This window comes from Acanthochromis polyacanthus, chromosome 9 (genome assembly GCF_021347895.1).
Source record: "Acanthochromis polyacanthus isolate Apoly-LR-REF ecotype Palm Island chromosome 9, KAUST_Apoly_ChrSc, whole genome shotgun sequence".
Classification (NCBI taxonomy): Eukaryota; Metazoa; Chordata; class Actinopteri; family Pomacentridae; genus Acanthochromis; species Acanthochromis polyacanthus.
In genome coordinates, this window is record NC_067121.1 from 38,322,045 (window position 1) to 38,343,450 (window position 21,406).

Sequence of the window (21,406 nt, forward strand, 5' to 3'; positions counted from 1 at the left end):
GTACTCAGCAACAACAAGACAGTAAGAGAGTAAATATAGAAATCTAAATCTGAGAAACTCTAAAATTAATAAATTAGAACAATTTAATTTACAGCACTGCACATGGGTATTAACCCTCTTGTCTTTATTTATGGGCACCAAAAAAACTGTTCATTTGTCTGAAAAAAATACAAAAACTCAGCAAAAAATTCCCCAAATTTATAAAAATTTGCAAAATCTTCAGGAAGAAAATTCCAATAATTTCTTAAAAGTTTCACTTAAAAGTTTTATTTTGCAAAAAAATCTCCAAATTTGGCAAGAAATAAAAATTGAAAAAATAAAAAAAACAAAAAATGTAAACATTTTTAAAAAATGAATAAAAACTCTTAAAAAATAAGTGATTCCATATACATCAGTAAAACTTCTAACATTTTCTTGAAGAACATTCACGTGGATTTTTTTCCGAATGTTCTTAAGAAACATTTTTTTGTATTTCTTTTTTTTGCACCAAAAAAATGTTCAAAAAATTTCCCAAAAATATTGAAAATGTATAAGTTTTCACTGTGAATTATTTTATTTTTCCCCCCATATTTTCAAACTTTAAAACTGGTCATTTGACCTGAAGGACGACAGGAAGGTTAAAGTGTTGCACATGAGACTGAAATATTGTACATGTATTGGATACTGAATAACAACGGAGTAGAATGAGATGTACTACCACTAATCAGAGCTGCAAGGGTCATACTGCTGTAATAACACTACCTTTAGTGTACTACTTGCACAAGATTTTAACAAGTGGGCAAGTACTTCACATTAAACACAGTGGAAATCAGAGTTTATATATTATCCAGTGATTTATTAAATTCTCTTTTATACTCTACCATTGTAATTCTGTGACATACTTTCAGACTATTTCTTCTGGAGCTCGGCAAAACTAATTGACCCTGAAATACAGTTGTTGACACTGATGTAGGACTTTTTCCCATGATGCCCACAGCCAAACAGGTACCGTTAAGTCATTAGCATTCTCTCTATAAACATCCAAAGAAGTACAACACGCACATTCAAGACATACATAGATACCACATTAACCATATAATAAAAACAGAAGTATAAATGAGTAGTACCTGAACTCTCTCCTGGCAGTTCAAACTCGAGCGGCTCAAACTGCTATGTGCTGTTTACATTAGCTCGATTAGCATGTGGCTAATTTGAGACAAGTTACAGCTAACTCAGTAACTAAATTCACCTATTCCAACGCTACGATAACCACCCGTACTGAAGATACGTTCACATGGCGAAAATAAAATAGAAGCTCTGTTCTGGGTCGAAAAACAAAGCGGTTGGTTAGCTAACTAGCTCGCACAAGTTACACTTCCTCCAAAACATGGACACGTTCGCTGTGATTGGTCCGCTGCTGCCCAAAGAGTCTCTTAGCGGAGCGAGAGGTTTAATTCCTAGTGTTTCCAGCTTCGCTTTTATCGGGCGGTTAAAATGTAGATATGTGTCAATAAATCTAAAAACTCCCCTTAACTACGCACATATAATATACTTTCTCTACAATGAATATATATATTTTAAAGAAACACTGGTCAGTTAATGGCAGGAATTATATTTCAGGAGGACATACAACTAGAAAGTGATGCAGATTTATATTTCGTTCATCTTTGTTTAAGTGGAGCTTTGTTGTACATTCAGTGACTATGAGGGAAACACATAGATTGTATGATAATAATCTTTATTATACAGTCTATGGGGATACGTGAGTTTTGAATATCTGTAGCTCATTATCTTATTTAAATATTATGAACATGGAACACTTAACTTACTTTATTTTTACTGATTAAAAAATACTGCTCTCATCAATATACATATGTTACTATCAACAGTTACTGCATTGATTATCACTTTAAGTAATGACAATGTAATATTCTGATCATTGGGGTTGAATTATTAATCAATTTCAAACCAAAATCAGGATATACATCATGGAGTGCATCTGAGGCACAGCTTAAATGGTCTTGCCAATGGTTTTTCTAATTCTCGCCGTCCTCCTTCTGTCATAGTCACATTTTTCATGAGTAATAATTCACACACACTTTAAATCTATTACAAGGACCTTACAAAATTATACTGACAACCAAATCCTAATATCTCTAGCAAAAATTTTAATTAGATATTTTCCCCCAAATGTTTCAGCACTGCTAGCCATCATAAGTGTTGCATTAGTAGCTCATAGTTCATTAACACATAAACCTATTCAAACTTTTATATAGTCAGTAGTAAATACAAATATTTGGTTTCCTTTGTTTATAAATCCATCTGTGTACAATCAATGATGAAAGATGAGACATATTTTACAGCAATACTGTAAGAAGAAACAAACACTATCACAGTAGCAAAGAAAATCTGAAGCATCCCCATAAAACCTTTAGCAAAGGCATGATTGGCTGATCCCAAATGAGTCCCTCTGAAATGATGGACATGATGCAGTTGATATTTTAGAAATACTGCAGAGATGTCCAACATGACACACTGATCACAGCTCATAAGACTTAGAAAAACAAAATGTATTAAATCCAGTCCAAAGGTTGGTTGAACCTTCTGCAAACATCAGAATACATGGCAGTTTTGATGATTAAATAAACCCAGTGACACCTAAGGCACGTTTCCGTCCAGTAAAACTCGATCACTTCTGAATTCTGCAGCTGAAGGTCAGGATGAAGCCTCCGTCTGGTTCAGCAGCAGCTTCTCTTCACTTCCTGTGGTGCAGGCTCCTCCAGGTTTGCACAATCTGATTCTGGCAAGACAAAGGGAAGCCCAGATAGGGGAGCTGTGATGTCGTCTGTTAAAACCAGTAAGAATGCCGTTTTCATCCTCCCAAGATTTCTCCCATCAGCATCGTCCTTTACTTACTGAAACCACCGATGCTAGCCGGGGCGCTGCTCTCCATGTTCTTCAGCATGCAGTTCTCAAAAGCCAAACCTGCCACCCTGAAGAAGAATCCCTGCACGTTCTCTCCTGAAAATTAGAAAATTAAGCAGCTTCTTGAGATGTTTCTGTTTACTTCAAATGTACCATAAAGCAGTGGTCTCCTGGTTTTACCCGCTTTGGCCGAAACAGCCCAAAACTCTGCGTGCATTTCTGCTGCAATCTTGACGGCATCTTTTTCTGTCCTCTGTCTTTCTTCTGCCGGCTTAAGAACAAGATCAGTAAGTAACAGAAGAAGAGCACGGACAAAACATCCGCACAATACGAATCGAATTCAAAGATCCTCACCAGCAGGTCAGTCTTAGTGCCAACCAAGAAGACGAAGCAGGAGTCCGGCTCATTTTCTCTCATGGCCTCCTTCAACCACTGGCTGTGGAAACAAACGTATGTTGCTAAATGTATCACAACTAAAGTATAATAATGAGTGTACTCTACTAAATGTTTAACTTTTCTATGAGTATGCCATTCAAAATTGCTTTCTGGATTTTTAAATTCACAGATCACGCAAAAATAATGTTTGCAAACAAATTCTAAAAATGACGATTTTTACCTTGATTCCCCAAATACATCTTTAACCCTCGTATCGTCCTGCGGGTCAAACTGACCCGTTTTAAAGTTTGAAAATGTGGAAAAAAAATATATATTTTTACTGTGAAACTTCTGATGTCCACATTTTCAACATTTCTGGGAATTTTTTGAACATTTTTTGGTGGAAAAAAAGAAATGTTAAAAATATTCTTGATTTTTTTTTTGTGAATGTTTTTAAAGAAAATATTAGAAGCTTTACTGATATATATGTGTAATCACTTTAGATACTTTTAGGATTATTTTGGGAGATTTTTACTCTTTTTTTGAAAATATTTACAGGAATTTTCCTGCCACATTTGGGGGATTTTTTAAAACAAAACTTTTAAGGGGAATTTTTAGGAACATGAACATTCATTGGCATTGCAGTAAAATGTAGCTGAAAGCTCAAAAAGTCAGTAAGAGGGCTTCAAAGTCAACATTATTTAGTAACAGACTGATTGATTCAGACATTAAAATATAAATCTAGTACCTATTTCTTAATTATATAACCCAGTATTGGCTTGTCTGGCTGGAGCACAATGTTTACTCTGTTTGTTTTTTTCCCACTCACTGCATTCTCATCACACTAAATCTATTTATCCACTATACTGGCCTTCTTCAGTTATCTATTTAGTGATAAAGTAGATACGCAGCAAAAATCTGACTCATTTGGTGATAGATATCCGATGTTCATTCTCCTATTAGCTGATTTAGTCTCCGCTGACTCCTGAGGTAAATACGCTGCCATTTAGCCCCTAAAAGCTCCAGCAGTTTGTCCTAAACTGTGTCCGCCTGCTGTTTTTTAGTGAGCAGGGATGGACAATGGCTTCATAGTGCTTCACTGCTGGAAAAAGCAGCGTGAGGTGTCTGATAAACGCAGCGAATGTGGATGTGAGTAAAGCAGCAGACCAGAAAAAGAGCTGAATGCTGCTATGTAGCATAAACTGGTCATAAATTTATTGCTGCTTGTCCTGCAGATGTTATACAGCAGTAGAATAAACAAACCCACAAATAAAGAAACGTACCGTGTGTGATCTAGAGACTTAATGTCGGCCATGTCAAACACTGTGACTATGACTGAAAAAGATGAACAACAGATCTCTGTATTAGTAGCTCATACAAGTTAAAATGCAGAATGGTCAGATGGGACATGCAGCCATGTTTTTAAAGTGACATATTAGAACGACCTCCTACCCTGAGCCCCTCTGTAGTACGCAGAAGCAATGCACTTGAATTTTTCCTGTCCAGCGGTGTCCCAGCTAGAAGAGAAAGCCGTTCCTGATTAACGGACAAAAACACAGAGTTGGACCGCTTCCTTTCAAATCAAACTACTCACATTTGGAGGGAGAAAGGTACTCCGGATATCTCGAACCTCTCGATCTCAAAGTCGACTCCTATCGTGGCTTTGTAGTCTCTTTCAAATACGTCTTTACAGAATCTGAAAACAGCAAAAAATAAGCAACGATTTTTTGATTTGAAAACATTTCTTATCGTAGTTTCAATCGAGCACCACGATCATACGGACAGGTTAAATTCTCACGTTACATACTTTCTTAACCCTCCTGTTTTTTCATTTACTTGTCTGAACAAAAATCCCAAAATTCAGAAAAAAAAATCACCGAATTTATGAAAATTTGCAAAACCTTCAGGAAGAAAATTCCAATAATTCCATAAAAGTTTCCCTTAAAAGTTTTATTTAATTTTTTTTTTAAATTTGGCAAGGAAATTCTTGCAAATATTTTATATATATATATATATATATAATATAAAAATCAATCAAAATTCAGCGAAATTCTCTTATTGTCCTCATTTACGGGCACCAAAAAATATTGTTTCCTTGTCTGAAAAAAATCCCAAAAATTAGCAAAAAAATCCCCCAAATTTCTGAAAATTTGCAAAAACCTTCAGGAAGAAAATTCCAATAATTCCTTAAAAGTTTCCCTTGAAAAATCTCCCAAATTTAGCAAGAAAGTTCTTGAAAATATTTTCAAAAATGAGTAAAAATCTTCCAAAAAATCCTAAAAATATCTACAGTGATTCCATATATATCAGTAAAACTTGTAATATATTTTTTAAGAACATTCTCATAAAAATCAACCAAAATTCAGCCAAATTCACTTTATTTTGGTTGATCTTTTTGTGAATGTTCTTAAAAAACATTTTTAACATTTCTTTTTTCCCACCAAAAGATGTTCAAAGATTTCCCAAAAATGTTGAAAATGTGGACATCAGAAGTTTCACTATGAAAATATATTTTTTCCCACATTTTCAAAATTTAAAACGGGTCAATTTTGACCCACAGGACGACAGGAGGGTTAAACTACTGCCCAAAAGTTTGGAAGAAAGATCACATTTGTTCAAAAAAAGATCCTAGTTTCATTGGTATACTTTGTAACAAAATAAACATGAATAATATATTAAAAGTCATTCATCAGAATACATTTTACTGTAATTATCAGGTATTTGTATCTGTAATCTTGTTTCTTTACTCAGCTGTTTCTTTCCAGACATTTCTGTGGTAGTTATGGAGATGTGGACACAGCTGAGATTTATTGGGATTTTTTTTTTGCAAACTCTCAAAAGCCCAAGAGCTGAAGTGAATAAAGTCAACTGTGATTTGTTCTTTACTTTTGCACTGAAGCTGTGACTCTTGCAGATCTTCTTACCTCTAAATCTAAGCCTTTGCTTTTCTTTTGTTTACATTTCTGCAGTGATTGTCTGGTAACATCAGTGTGTACATAAAGGTAAACTGAGGAAAATAGTCTGATCATGCAGTGAATAATTCCCCAAATCCACAGAAGTCATACAGTTTTTTTGGTATTTTTAGCTTTTTAAGAAAGACATTGTGAACAGAAGCTTGAAGTTTCTACCAAATGTTTGACCTGCATCGGCCTTGCTTCCATACTTTTGGCCTGTGCTGTCTATATAACATTTGTAATAAAGTTGTTTTAGCCGTCAGGATGCCTGGCAGTCATATTACTGTTCTGTAAAGGAAGTCCACCAACATCCAGACTCATGGCTGTTTATGGAAATACCTATTAATGAGGCAGGTCTTCCCCACATTAAGGTCTCCAACAACCACCACTTTTGACATTTTCTGTCGGTCCCACCTTTAAAGAAGACAGCAGGTTTTCCATTAGTGTTCCTTTTAATGCGACGTTCAAGCAAGGTTAAGAATCACAACTAAAAGCAGGAGGCTTACGGCTGATGTCTGGCAGCTCTGTCCTTACAGGCGGCTTTAACCTCAGCGTCCCAGTCTCTCTTCAGCTGCAGGGAGGCCTCAGGTGTGTAGCACTGACATAAACAGGAAAAACACACTTGACATTTATTCTGCACGTAGCAACTGAACACCTGTTATAGAAGGCTAAAAGTCCATATATGTGTTGGCAGATGTGTGAGGTTTACTTAGAGTAGACACAGTCGTGATTTTAGTTCAGATTTTGACCCAATGAAGGTATGATATGAAAGTCAAGTTTCATGGCAATCCATCTGGGTTACTGTCGAGACATTTTCTTTAAAACCACGAATGTCAAACTCAAGGTGGCGCTAGAGGAAAAGTCCCAAGATAACCAGTCTGTATGATATATTCTCTGGAACCATGAAGGTTTGTACGAACGTTTGTGGCATCAGACGTTAGGATAGTTTACAAAATGACTAAAAGCTTCTGTTTAGTGATGCTTCTAGATGGAAAATCATCAGATCTTTAACCCTCGTCTCGTCCTGCGGGTAAAATTGACCCATTTCAAAGTTTGAAAATGGGGGAAAAAATGTTTCACAGTGAAAACTTCCACATTGTGTATATTTTTGGGAAATTGTTGAATATTTTTTGGTGGAAAGAAAGAAATATTTTTTAAAAAATCAACCAAAATCCAGCAAATTTCGCTGGATTTTTATGTGAATGTTCTTTAAAAATATTAGAAGTTTTACTGATAACGATGTAATCACTTCCTCAAGATTTTGCAAATTTTTTATAAATTTGGTGATTTTTTGCTGTATTTTTTTCATAGTTTTTTTTGCAAATGTTCTTAAATAAATCTTTTTTAGATGATTTTTGTATTCATTTTTTTAAGTATTTACAATTTTTTTCTTTTTCCACAAATTTGGGGATTTTTTTAAATAAAATCCTAAAGATTTTGCAAATTTTTATAAATTTGGGGATTTTTTTTTGCTGAATTTTTGGATTTTTTTCATACAAGGAAACAATATTTCTTTGTTGTCTGTAAATAAGAACAACAGGATGGTTTAAATCAGTAGGGTTACTTGCTGGACACTGTGAACATCTGTACCAAATTTCATGATATTTCTCTCACGGTCAACTGGGGACCATAATGTAAGCTAATTTTTTAAATTTTCTGTGAGGATGTTATGTAACACATATCATGTTCTGCATTTAACTTATTATATAAAGTATAAACTCATCAGTCACAGCATTCATGCCATTCCTGATGTTTCTGCAGTGTAGCGGGGCTCATTGTCCTGCTGCTGTTAAAAAGTCCCGTTGCCATGGGAGGCTGGGTTCAGTCCACAACAACGTTTAGGTCGGTGGTACGTGTCAAAACAACATCCACATAAACTCCAGGAGCCAAGGTTTCTCTGCAGAACATTGCATTGTAAAGGGATGATCAAAACCTGTCTGTGATGTTAATATTGAAGGTGATCAGTGTGGAATATTGCATCATTAGTCAACATGTACTTTACTGGCGATGCAAAGACAATTTCTTCCTGATACAGTTTCTCATGTAGTATATTTTTAGGTCTACTCGTGCAAACACACACTCTAACTGGGTTAGAATAAACTTGGTTAAATCTTACAGTACTGAGCTGTTAAAATGGACTCTGTGCAACATCTGACTTACATCTGCATCCTCTTTTGGTTCCCAAAACCCAGATTAAGAATGCAGTGAATCAATAAATGGATGCAAGTATAAGTTTGACCTGCTAGACGCTTTAAAGCAACTTCTCAGACTGAATGTATGTATAACTTCTAATTTGAAACACAGGGAGTGAAAGTGGCAATGAAAACAAGAAACAACCTGCAAACTGACCTCATCAGAAGCCAAAGTAAACCTGGATTTAATCCAAACTATGAATGCTAAAATGCATTATATGGGGATGATTCAGACGGTGAGATATATGTCGGCTGAGGTTGCCTATAATTACCCTGAGTGCTGTCATCTGATGCTGATTTAAGCATCAGAGAAAGTTAGGTGGGAGTCAGTCACAGGTTTCCTATGAATGAAACTTCCTCAAAGCCCCGTGTTCAAACCATTTCAACAAGAGGAAGGATTTTCCAGGGCTTGGATCAAACTGGAGCAGATTTCTTATTGCTACTAGGGTATATATATGCAAATAAAATATCATTTACCTTGGGGAAATCTGAGATAATCCTATCTTTGCTGATCGGTGGAGGGAACGACATCATCCCATTTCTGTTGTCCTGCATGATGACCTGTGGAGGAATGTGTAGCAGCAGTTAGTTTTATCTAATACCAAGCAGCTTTTCAATGAGCCAGTGTTATTGTAAAGGTCATACGTTCTATGAAGCAAAACTAGCATTTAGATTAAATTATAAGTCCCCCAAATTCTGGTAAAGAAAAATATTTAGCTTTAGTTAATCTGTATAGTAGTGTAGCATGTATATATCAGTCTTAGTAGATGCTAGTTGCGACTGCAGCATTGTAAAGTTACCCAATATAACACCGGAAGTACGGTGAGTTTGTCTTTAAAATAAAAGCAAACGGACAAGAGTCGAATCAAAACTGTGAAAGTACACGCTCATTCTAAGAATACTATTTATCACCACATACGTTGTGTTTTTCCTCAGTTTCTCCCTACCTTATAACCTAAAGCTACATTAGCTTAAGTTGTAAACTATTAATAGCTGTTTTATTTTGACGGTCCTTAGCGGATGTCTTGTCACATTCTGTTTACGCTAACACCATGCAGCTAAAACGACCTGCCCCACTGCTCCATATTACACATTTGTCGGTTATTTTCGGTTAAAAACTCTACCCGCTAACACTATGCCTGTCACCGGTAACACCGTGAAGGACTTGTACTCACCTCCGGTCAAATACCGTCGAATAATCTCAGTTTTTTTCTTCCGGTTTTGGTTGCTTGGCTCGCCGCAGTTGGGAATCGAGCCCTCGCGCTGTTTGATGGGGAGCTCGTTTCCATGACAACCACAATGTATCGAAGTGGTTACGTGACTATTAACCTTTTATTACACGTGGTTAAGAACACACAGGTTCCCATAAATTCCCTGTTTATTTACAGTCTAACGTGATTAATATGTTAATAAAGCATGGATGTTCACTGTTCACTATTATAAACTTATTTAACTCCATGATATTACACAAACATACTTACTACGTCTTCAGCACAGTGAACTTACGCAGGACAACAACCGGGCCAAACTGCAGTAATGACAACATGTTATTATATGTCATGGCCAACAAAACTTAATCTTACATTACAGAAACATATGCTCATCCCTCCTGGCCACTCTCCCTCCAGTGCTGCAGTTTATTTGGCATCCTGTAGTTTGCATTACAGTGCTATATTGCCCCCTGTTGGATGAAATTTATATAAAATACATGAAAACTGCACCACTTACTGTCCCAAACGTTAAATCAGCAAAAGCATTATATTATTTATTGGAAAGAAATATGTAACACTCGGGATTTCGAGATGATTGTATGTAGGGTATTTGCTTTGCAGCTCAGACGTTGTCAGCTCTCACATTATGCCTAAAACTAAAGAATTATGTGAAGCCACAAAGGCACTGCTGGAAATTGGCATGAGACAGGTAGAGATAAAAACTGAAAATATCCAAGGCAGCCGTTCATTACACCAAGAAAAAAAACAAGCCCAACATGGTTCTACCAAACTGCTAGCTGGTCAGGAAACGTCTTTCTACCCACCAGATGACCGTCACTCATCTGTTCCTGTGTCAGTCATCAGTTGAGCCACCAGGCGGCGCTCCGTCCTCAACCAGCAGTTCAGTTAAACTTTGCGCTGAGTTCAGGAAGGATCTAATCTGTCGCCTTCAGTCGGACCAACTTATAAACGCTCTTTAGTCAGACAACCTAATTAACACCCTGACACAGAAACTGGAGGCTGGACTTCCACGTTCCTCCTGGAGGGAGACACTCCCTCAGAGCCAGAGGAGGAGATCTTCAGCCGGCTGCTGGATGATGCAGAGAGGAGAGAAGCTGCTGACGCCTGGATCCTCCATCAGAGACTCACACAGGTAGGAAAACACACCTGGATTACTGATTTATTATACCTGAAAACACGTGTTCAGTCATGTGTTTGGAACTTTTATTCGTTTTTTCTTATTTACTATCACTGTTTTGGTTTTACATTTTGCACATTTTCCGGTAATTAATACTGTTATGGTGAGTTTTGTGCAGATAGTAGCTTCCAATATTGACTATCATGCTCAGAAAACTTTAAAAGACAACAATAAATTAGATTTTTCTACATATCATTGATTGAGTCAAACATCTCCAACTTTTGTTTGCTTGGAATGATTGTATTTAACAATACTGAGTAAAAATGAGCTGATTTAAGTAACATTTTTGGACATTAAATTGATTTTAAAAAGTACCTAGTATGTGCTTTATGCATCCTCAGTGTTACTCAGATATTATAAAGCTGCATGAAAGGAGAATGGAGGCCGTTATTTCAGAGGAAGCACCGCTGCCAGAGAGGATGTAGCGACTGACATTGTTAGGCAGTGAGATCATCTTGTTCTCCAGATTTAAATACCCATTTTGGATGAAGCGCCTTCATCCTCAGAAGGAGCTGAAAGTCTGCAAATGTCCACCAGCGTTTGCGTGTCAAGCTCCAAAGATCAGTGTTTGCACCGACATGAACGGACAGAAACCCCAAACAAGGCAGCAGCCAGTCGACTTTCACCTTTACAGTGTTGTTGTTGTTGTTGTTGTTGTTGTTGTTGTTGTTGTTGACACACTGAGATGGGAGTTTGACTCTTCAGGCTAAAAGTTGTCTGACCTGGTGACTCAGATGTTCAAGTAAACATTTGAACTACAGTATCCAAATCTAGTTAAATTATTACCTGCATGCAACCCACTACTTTTCCTTTTTCCTGTTCAGAGCGATGAAAGTTTGACTGTATCTGTCTGTTGATAACCATCATTTAGAACAAAAGTCTTTCATAGCAGCATGCAAATGATTCCAGAGTAAAGGACGACATAAAAACCACCAAACTACAGGCGCTCCGTTCACGTGATGGAACATTTAAGAGTTTGAAATTAAAAACATGGAACATGGCTGTCTTTTATCAACTTTGCTGTCTTTCTTTTTTCAGTTTTTTTAAGGATTTCTCATTTCTGAATAATTCGCTGTTTTATGATGACATTTCAACACATCAACCAAACACAACATGTCAAGTCATTTCTACGGTGCTTTGCTGAAGTTTTAACTCCCCAAATCTGTCTAATCCAGTTTAGTAGCCCTCTTTTCCTTTTGGAAAACCAAAAACACATCAAAACGATGAGGCACGGTGAAAAAAACCTCCGAAGTTGTTTATTTTTGAATGCTAAAAAATACACCGATATTTAACTTTGATAAAACCTCTAAAGATTTAGCTTTAAATGTTCAGTTCTGTAGTGAACCACACCTAAACTCAGAAAATGTTAATAAATCTTCAAAAACAGACTTTGCTTTATCCCAACAAGCCATGAAACTAACCCTGAATGAGAAACAGTTAGCAGAAAAGGTTAGCCTGGATCTAGCTAGCCGGTTAGCCTGAACAATTAGCCGGGCTCTGTTCAGAAGTAAAGAAAAAATCACCTAACAGCACCTCTACTTTATATTTAACACATTGAATTTCTGAACAAACCTCAAACTGAGGGCGCACCGGGCACTTATACAGTACTTTTATTACATTTTAGGGACTTAAGCTGTGAGCCAGAGGAGCTGAAAAATGTCACTGCTAAAAGAGACATCCGGAATGAGCTTATGGATGAGCAGAAGAAACTGGATGGTTGATTCATGGATTGGAAGATTCCAAAATGAAGACATCTGATTGGCCCAAACTCATCCAACAGCAGGACAAAGAACCCCAAAACATAGCCAGAGCCCCAAGAAGATCAAATAAGTGGATGGTTGGACTCCCACAGAGTCCTAATCTAGGATTACATGAAGAGACAGAAGACACTGAGTCAGTCTGAATCCAAGGAAGAACTGTGGAAAGTTCTCCAAGAAGGTAAAGCCAAGCAGCAAACCTCTTGGGATGAAAAATGAAGCGAACATGAAGTCAATCCCTATAGAACCCTATGTTAAAATATTGAACTTTACAGCAAAAAGAAACATGTTTTCAGCCTGATGCATAGAATGGCTTTGGTCTCTGTAGCATTTTTCCACATTCAGGACAACTGTCACCTTTTTAAACTTGTGCATATTTAGCTGTTTAGCTGATTGATTCATAGATGACCATCATAGGACAGTCAGCTATGCAGAAGTGTTTCCATACCCTAACCCTAACTTACCTTCTAAGTGTCCTAATAACCAGACACAAACACTAGTGTGTTGTTAATGTGAAAGTTTTCTTATTTTCTGCACTTTGTGTGAAGTTAACCGACAAATCTAAACTATTCATGGCTTTATTTTAGAAGAAATCATCACATTAAGTGCCTAAAATATTTCCACAGTGCAGTTTAAAAGCTACTTTAATCAGTATAATTATACCAGTTATGACTCGCATGACTATTTGTATTGAAAGTTGTTGCTCACAGTGATTGTTGCTCACAGTGATTGAATCCTGCCGTTTTCTTCAGTTTTAGTGACTTTCAGCTCGTTGTTTTGCTTTCAGACCAGCAAATTTACTGTTTTTGCTCACCTTGACCTTTACAAATCTCAGAAACCTAACATAAAGTTAGCTATAAGCTGGTGAACGCAGTGGATATCTCATCTCAGGAGTTTGTAGAGACCAAAACAGAGCTTAAAGAAGAATGATATTTCATGTTATATTCACCAGGCATCCAGAAACGTGACTCTAAATGAATGTTTCTGTGCTTCTGCTGGAAAACATTTAACAAAATCAATCAACACATCAATAAAGTCAGCTGGAGACCCAATAAACCAGCCTGGACTAGATTACTGCAGATGTGTCCATCAGTTAATATCTAACAAGAGATTGTAGTTCAGGAATCCAAAGTAGCCCTTACAGAGAATACCGACAAGTTGACCTTTCAACAGTAAAACATCCAGTATGTGTCTTATCACTACTCCTAAATCAACTAATTTAACAGGTCTGTATCAACATTTTTTGCTAAGATCTTATGCCAGTGTAACATTTATAAGATTGTTAGAGTCCCAATTACTTGTTTCTGCTTCAGAAAATCAGTTTTTAGCAGCTTTAGGTGGGAATTTACCCAACTTATTACTGTCATGCTCAGTGTCAAACTGTCAGCTCCCTCTTTGAATCCAGACTCACCGCTGTAACGTATACATCCTCCTTCATCTCATCCTCCCCTCTACACATTCTAGATGTATTAGATCATCTGTACAAGCTGCAGATATCAGCTCCAGGCAGATTATTTCTCTCCACTGACGCTCACTTCCTGCGTTTGTTCCAGAGCCTCTCGCTGCTCTGCTGATATTTTAGGCTGAGAATCCATCTCTGCCTTGTAAATTACAGGACAGCTCTTTATTTGGGACTCTTTAACAGGAGTTAAAGCGGAGAAAGTAAAGCTGAGTGTGTGTATTGTATATATATATATATTTGTGAACCGTAAACCACAATACTGTTACTTTAGAACAGCGGTGACAAACAAGGTAAGCACTATCCAAAAAAGCAAGTACATTTAACTCTTATGACATTAAAAACCCGAATGCTTAATTCCAGAACAGCAAATATGATCCTTTATGATCATAAAAGTTGGCTATCATTAACTAATATGATGCGTTTGCTGTCAGTAGCTGAATCCGTTCCCTGTATTCAGCTCTAATTGGCTTTTTCAGATAGACAAAAACACTTGCAGCCGAGATGCAACCTGTTAGGGCAAAAGCAATTACCTATTCAGCGGTCTTAGGTAGAATCTCTTGATTTTCAAAGTTCATCACCCATTAATTGTCCGTTGTGTTGTGATTTAGCGATTGCATATTTGAATATTCTCTGTCTGAAGTCAGTTTATTCCGACTCCGGGTGCCGTTACAGAGGGTGAAGTGAGGTTTCTTTGTGGTTAATGGCGTCTCCGTGACCCCGTCAGGCTCCAGCTGACAGCAGTGGTTCTGCCTAAACCCTCCTCTGGTAAAGAATCGACCCTGTTGTTGGGGAGTTAGCACATTCCTGCCTCAGAGCAGCTTTCAGTCCTATTGTGGAGGATGAAACAAACAGTCTCTGTCATCCTGCCTGCTTCTCATTTGGAAAAGACGGGCCTCGATTATGTCGACCGCATGTGCGTTTGTGTTCACACCGCGTCACAGAACACGCGTGTTTTAGGAAGTGACCAGCAATTAGAGTTTCCTGAACGTTGTCATGTCACGGTCTCCTGAGCAGCAACCAAACCTGAGCCTAAAATAGTCCAGAGAGGTGGAATTACAGTGAAGTTAAACATACTGTGTCGGGACCATCCTCAGGCTCATTTAGGTTGTTTTTCTGCCGTTTCTGCTTTGATGTTGTTTGTTGCAGTTAAACTGAACATGAACCTGCCGCATGGCTCCGAACCAAAATTAGCTCTGTGGCTGAATTTATATTTTCATGTGCCCGTAAAATAAATCTCAGGAGGTTCATGCTAGTCTCACATGTTTGCATGGATTCAGCTCACAGAGATGACTGGTTTTCTTTTCTTTAAAATACATCAACCAGCAAAGTGTGATTAAAAAGTCTTTGTCTTAATGTACAGAATCCTCCAAGACTGTTCCACATCTCAATAAGAAAATATCTGCTAAACAAGCATTCTTCTCACAGCCCTGGAAATCTTTAATTAAAGAGAAATAAGAGTCAGGAGTCTCTTGAAGTACCGTCAGAAGTCTTTAAACAACCTGTTTTTGTTCTGTTTTTCAAACATATGCCAGTGAAAACATGAAGGGCATAAAACAGAGAAACAGTCCACATTCATATGTTGAATATAAAACTTTCATTACAGTTAGAATTATCTCCCTGAAGGACATTGTTTCTGATATTCTCCTCCATATTCCCTCAAGTACTTTGAAAGAAAATAAAACTTGTTCATAGTTAAATTTATACTTTTTTCTGTGATTCTGCTTTGCATTATTTGCAATATAACAAACAGGGAAAATCTCTAAAATAACAATTACCATTAAAAACTGTTTAAAGAAAGTTCATTTTATTATCCTTGTGTCGATTCACTTTCATCTTTAGTCTATTGTTTAGATTCTTCCTGGAAAAAATGTAGAACTGCTTCTGAAATAATCAACATCAAGAATGCAGGACCTTGCTCAAAGTGCAGATTTATTGATTTATTTGGATAAAAGCACATCAGCCCAGATTTGAGGGGTCTAAAGTCTGCATCTTGGACCAGCTGAAACCTGTACTAGTGTTTGTTCATCTGTCAGTTTACAGCTTACAGTCACAGAAGCATCTGTTTTCTCTTCACAGCCAAACGCTGCTGATCCCCAGTGGTCCGGTCACCATGCCAACTGCTGCGATCCTCACGGTAACCAGGAGTCCTCGGAGGAGCTGAAGTGTATTTACGTCCCTGGTAGTAAAGAGGATCCAACAGGAGGCAGGTAGGAAGAGGAAGAAGACACTGTCGTAGTGAAATATGCAGTGATTAAGTCACATTTACCGCCTTTCCTGCTTCAGAGATGCTCGTCCGGTGGATTCTCCTGCTGGTTTCCATTCCTCTGGTGACGACTGGACTTGCTGCTGGATGTGTTTGTCCAGCTGCCACCGTTTGGTCCCAGTTTCCCTCGGAGGTTCCAGCTGATGTCTGTTGCCTGAACTTCTCCGGCTCTGCCTTCAGTCGTGTGCTCTGGTCTGTGTTTACCAATGAAACCAGCGTGGAGACTCTGGACCTCTCCAACTGTAACATCAGCTCCATTGACAGGAACGACAAAGTGACGTCCTCACTGAAGAAAGTTTTATTGGGTCAGAATAGACTAACTGAGCTGCCCAGAGAGTTTCTGGCCAATCAGCCCGGCCTGGTGGAGGTGGATCTGAGCTGGAATCTGCTGGAGGAGCTTCCTGAAGGCTTCCTTCAGGACTCTGAAGGCCTCCAGAAGTTGAACCTGCAGGGGAACCAGCTGCGCTTCCTCCCTGGTTCTATCCTGCAGAAGCCCAGACTTCAGAGGCTGGAGCTAGATGGGAACTGCTGGGATTGTTCCTGTTTGCTACTGGGAGGCCTGGAGGCAGGTGAGAAGGCCAACAGGACCACCCGGCTGCAGGATCTGGTGGAGAACCTGACCTGCTCCTCTCCCAGACACCTGGCCGGCAGGACCGTGTGGTCAGTGAGGCTCAGCGACGTTTGCCGCCCGGCCGGCCTCACAGCGCTCTTCATCATCCTCCCCCTCCTCATCCTCTCCGCCTTGCTGCTCTGCTGGTGCTGTGGGAGGAAGCGGAAGAAGAAAGAAGCTCCTGTGTTCAACATCTCTAAGAAAAGCACTCCCAGCTCCAGCTGCAACGGACAGAAACATCCCCGCAACAAGCAGCAGCCGTCGGTTACTGAACCGAGCAAAGACAAAGAGGGAATCCTGAAGAACCAGCTGCTGCTCCGTCCGGCCTCCACCCTGCTGGGCAGCACCAGGGACATCTATGAAGAAGTGGAGATCAAACTGGGATCAGTGGAGTCTCTTCCCGGAGTCTCCTCACGCTGTTCCAGCTCCCAGGAGCCTGATGGAGCCAGTAAGACGGAGCTGGACACCGTCAGTGTGACGGAAGTGATGAAAGACTCAGCAGACAGAGAGAAAGCTTACATGACTCAGTCCACCGAGTACTACAGCCTGGTACCGGGGATCGAACTGGAGGACTCGGACCACGGAGACTACGAGAACGTCGACCTCTCATGACGTCATCTCAAAGGAATGGTTCAACATTTTGGGAATTCTCTTTTTGTTTTATTGGTGTAAAACCATCAGGATGACAGAGGAAGTCTTAAAACTCTCTTCCAGAGATGCTACAGGTTTCTGTCTTTGTGTTTTTGTCTGTACATAAGAACCCCACAGTCCCGTTTGATTCAGCCATTGATCAGCTGTTATTTAACCCTCCCGTTGTCCTCATTTACAGGCACCAAAAAATATTGTTTCCTTGTCTGAAAAAAATTTAAAAACCTGCAAAACAAATTCCCCAAATTTCTGAAAATTTTGCAAAACCTTCAGGAAGAAAATTCCAATTATTCCTTAGAAGTTTCCCTTAAAATCTTTGTTTTAAAAAAAAATCCCCCAGATTTGGCAAGAAAATTCTTAAAAAAATGAGTAAAAATCTTCAAAAAAAAATACTAAAAATATCTAAAGTGATTACATATATATCAGTAAAATGTTTAATATTTTCTTTAAGAACATTCACATCAAAATCGATATGAATGTTCTTAAGAAACATTTTAAACATTTCTTTGTTCCCACCAAAAAATGTTTAAAAATTTCTCAAAAATGTTGAAAATTTGGACATCAGAAGTTTCATTGTGAAAATATAACCATGAGACCTTTATCAGTGTATTTCTGGGCAAAAAACGACAAAGTGCATTTCCCAAAATGTTCAAAATGTTGTTTTTTTGCGCTAAAGAGAGACAGTGTGAAAATACAGGTTATCTCCTGACAGACGGTGCTGCCCGACCTCTGTAGCATCAGAATGCAGAGGAAGTGATTCAATCCGAGGCTTTTCCTTCGGGACCTGAGGAACGCAGCGACGGTTTGAAAGGGAGGCCAGCTTTTCTCTCTCTGGAAGAAAAAAAAATGCAAAAACCCAAATACATTTGTTCTATTTAATGCCAAACAAAAGACAGGACATATTTTTAGTTGATGTGAAGTGAAGCAGGTCTTTGTATGTCCAGGTGTTCACCTCACCCACGTGTAATTATTAAAAGCATTCCAGTTTGACTTGTTGCTCATTACGCTGCATTCACGATATTTCCTGATGAAGCTGCACGACCAGAAATATAGGTGCTGAACAGTGACTAATCCCACCGCAATGCTCACGCTTAATTCAAAGTGAAATGTGGAATGTAAAGCTCAGGTGAGAAGTCTAAATCTGTCATGCATTGTTAATGAAGGATAGAAACTCCAAAATGTGCACGTCGGTTGGAAACTGCCGGGTCTAAATGCTGGTTTAAGATAAAAAATCTCAGTAAAACGACAGAGGAGACCTGCACAAAAGACAACGCTGTCATTGTAAAGGCGCAGACGCTCGATTGTTATCTAAGATGTGGAAAACAGACGGTCGAATCACACCCACACTGCTGGCTTTCAGAGTCAATTGGTTTGTGAGAGCGACGAGGGTGCAGCGAAGGGTGTGGAGCTTCCTGGAATTGAAAAAACTGAGGTGTATTTTCCAGACGGGTTTCTCACATATTTCCCACCGCAGCTTTATTTATCGACATTGTGAGGATCGCTGCTTTCCAAATGCCACAAGCTCCTCAGCCAAGAGACAAACAAACAAATGTGTGAATGTTGCATTCTGTACAGAAAAATGGCTTTTAGTTGTAAATATGGTTTTGTTTTTAGTTTATTTTTGGTTAATTTTAGCAACCTGGGGAAAAAATATTCCAGCATTGTTGCTTCTATGCCTTCCATTCCTTATAATGGCCTTATTGTAATGGTTTATAGTAATTTTAAAAAAAAAATAGAGGTTCACAAAATTACACTGGTATTTTTATATTTCTGTTTGGATTTTCTAGATCTTGCTGGCTGAAATGACAACTTCCTGGCAGGTATTATCAGAGTGGTAGCCAGCAAATTATGTTGTGTTTGGTGAAAACACCATCAACAAATGACTTTTTAGAGAGTCTCTCTCTTGGACTCAGTATATTCAATTTTGACATTGGCCGAAAAAACAATAAGTTCTGTATGTTTCTAATTATACCTTTGAAAGAAATCTACTTTACAAGATCTGGACTGAGTTTGATAAGCTAAGATGTCACATTTAGCTTGGTTTGCTGGAGTGGAGGTTAGCTTAAACTCTGATAGCATCCAGGACCTGCTACTCAGCGCTAAAATGCTATATTTAAAATAGAGTTCAAATGGGCTTTTAACATACAATCTGCGATCCCACAAACTGCCATAGTTAGTTACTAATAAGCGTTTTGCTTTCCTGAACTAAAGCTACTACTTACTGCTAGCTAGCTGGGCATGCTAATGCTTAGCTAACAGTCAATGAAAACCTTACACATTGCGGCTATTTGAAAACCTTATTTAGTGTTTATTAGACTCTGTATTTCTATTTGACCACTTTTCAGCCAGTTCAGTCTCCCTGAAGCTCAAAAAGTGGGTTTGAAGCAGCATTTATGCATTCATGTTAGAAAATAAACTTCAACAAAAGAACACCAGCTGAACAAGATGCAAAACATACACCACTACTTTCATATTTTTTTTGTGAAGTTTGAATTAAAATTGGGTCTCGTGAACTGTTTGATGGAACAGTTTCTTCCTCTAAATGCTAAAAACTACTTTATTAATGATTCTTTGGCAACTGAATGGGAATACTGATATCATACAATTAAAGCACTGATTTTTGTCCTTATGTGTAAACTGGAAGATGCACTACCTTGATTGTTTTGTATGCATAAGATTGTTGTAAGAAAAATAAACCCTTTTTAAATACGATTTCCGCTTTATTACGGTGATTAGTAACCCCATAAACTGATGATAAAGGACAGAAAAACCTGAAATCTATCATTATTAGTATCTTTGAGAACTTGCTCCAGATCTTTTCGTTGAGGCTTTTTTTCTCTGCGGCCTCTCGGTTCTTTTCTGCCCCGACAATGACCCAGGTGAAATCCCACTTTTCTGTTGAGCTCTGATTTCAGCCGCCGTGGGAAGTTGTAATTACAGCATTGGGTTACTGAAACGATGAGCTGCTTTCTCAGAGGTCTTAGATCAGGAAATGACTGAGCTGCTCGTGCTAATCTGGGAGGACTTTTCATCTGGATGGATCAAGGTCACAGAGAAACCATTGTCAAAAGATATGACATTGGAGCGATAACAGAATAGAAAATGTTATGCACCTTATGACTTTAAGAGGAAATAATCTGGCTAATCAGTGCTTTTATAGATAGGAAGGAGCATAAATGAACAAACAGAAGCAGTACTTAGTATGTCAGGTGTTCTTTTTGCTGTTTTCTGTCAATAAAAGGACCTTCGGGTGTGTTTATGACAAAAATACAGACAGCGAGGCCTCAGGGTCGAAGCTGGGGGCATAACATCAGCGCCATCTAGCGTATGGAATTGAAATTAGCTTTAAATAAAAGCACACTGAGGATAATTTATTGTGACAAACACATAAATCTAAGGGTAGTAAATTTATTACGGGTGCAAACAGTGTGAGAATGGGGAAGTTCTGGGTGATTTCTGGGCTCTGATGGAGGAAACATGATCCCATAAATATCCAGTCAGAGGACAGCAAACAGGACCGCAGAAAGAAGAGCGTGATTTACAGTAGACGGCCGAAACCATGTGAAAAACAAACAGGAGAACCAAAGACAGAGACCGAGAGACGGCAGGGATGGACCTGATGTTTGGACTGCTGACATGTAATCACCGTCAGTATAAATATGTACAACTATATAAATACATAAATAACCCTGAAAGCTTCTGCTGTGCATCAGTCTGTGTGTTTTATTGGATTTAGTGTGGCGAGGCAGCAGATCCACTCAGATAACTGGTCCAAAGTACCTTAAAGCTTTATTTAGCATCTCTAAATTACATTTTAAAACCATAATATTGC

The 21,406-nt window shown here is 38.4% G+C and overlaps 3 protein-coding genes across 3 annotated transcripts in view; 1 reads left to right on the forward strand and 2 right to left on the reverse strand.

Moving 5' to 3' along the window:
- depdc5 (DEP domain containing 5, GATOR1 subcomplex subunit) overlaps nt 1-1,416 on the reverse strand; it is a 35,901-nt gene extending 34,485 nt beyond the window's left edge. Inside the window, 1 exon segment of the mRNA XM_051952915.1 lies at nt 1,107-1,416. The gene's annotated coding sequence lies outside the window, so the exon portion shown is untranslated.
- Nucleotides 1,417-1,698: 282 nt separating this feature from the next.
- Nucleotides 1,699-9,743, reverse strand: rab36 (RAB36, member RAS oncogene family). Its single transcript, XM_022209604.2, has 11 exons — nt 9,601-9,743; nt 8,903-8,986; nt 6,740-6,831; nt 6,573-6,647; nt 4,874-4,975; nt 4,732-4,796; nt 4,563-4,614; nt 3,259-3,340; nt 3,085-3,175; nt 2,896-3,000; nt 1,699-2,779 (listed from the first exon to the last, which is right to left on the reverse strand). Exons 2-11 carry the CDS (start codon nt 8,978-8,980, stop codon nt 2,718-2,720), a joined length of 804 nt encoding a protein of 267 aa, XP_022065296.2. The 5' UTR covers nt 8,981-8,986; nt 9,601-9,743; the 3' UTR covers nt 1,699-2,717.
- A 648-nt stretch (nt 9,744-10,391) lies between these two features.
- si:ch211-106k21.5 (SLIT and NTRK-like protein 5) lies at nt 10,392-20,286 on the forward strand. Its single transcript, XM_022209602.2, has 3 exons — nt 10,392-10,789; nt 16,130-16,260; nt 16,337-20,286. Exon 3 carries the CDS (start codon nt 16,339-16,341, stop codon nt 17,536-17,538), a length of 1,200 nt encoding a protein of 399 aa, XP_022065294.2. The 5' UTR covers nt 10,392-10,789; nt 16,130-16,260; nt 16,337-16,338; the 3' UTR covers nt 17,539-20,286.
- Nucleotides 20,287-21,406: the final 1,120 nt, after the last annotated feature.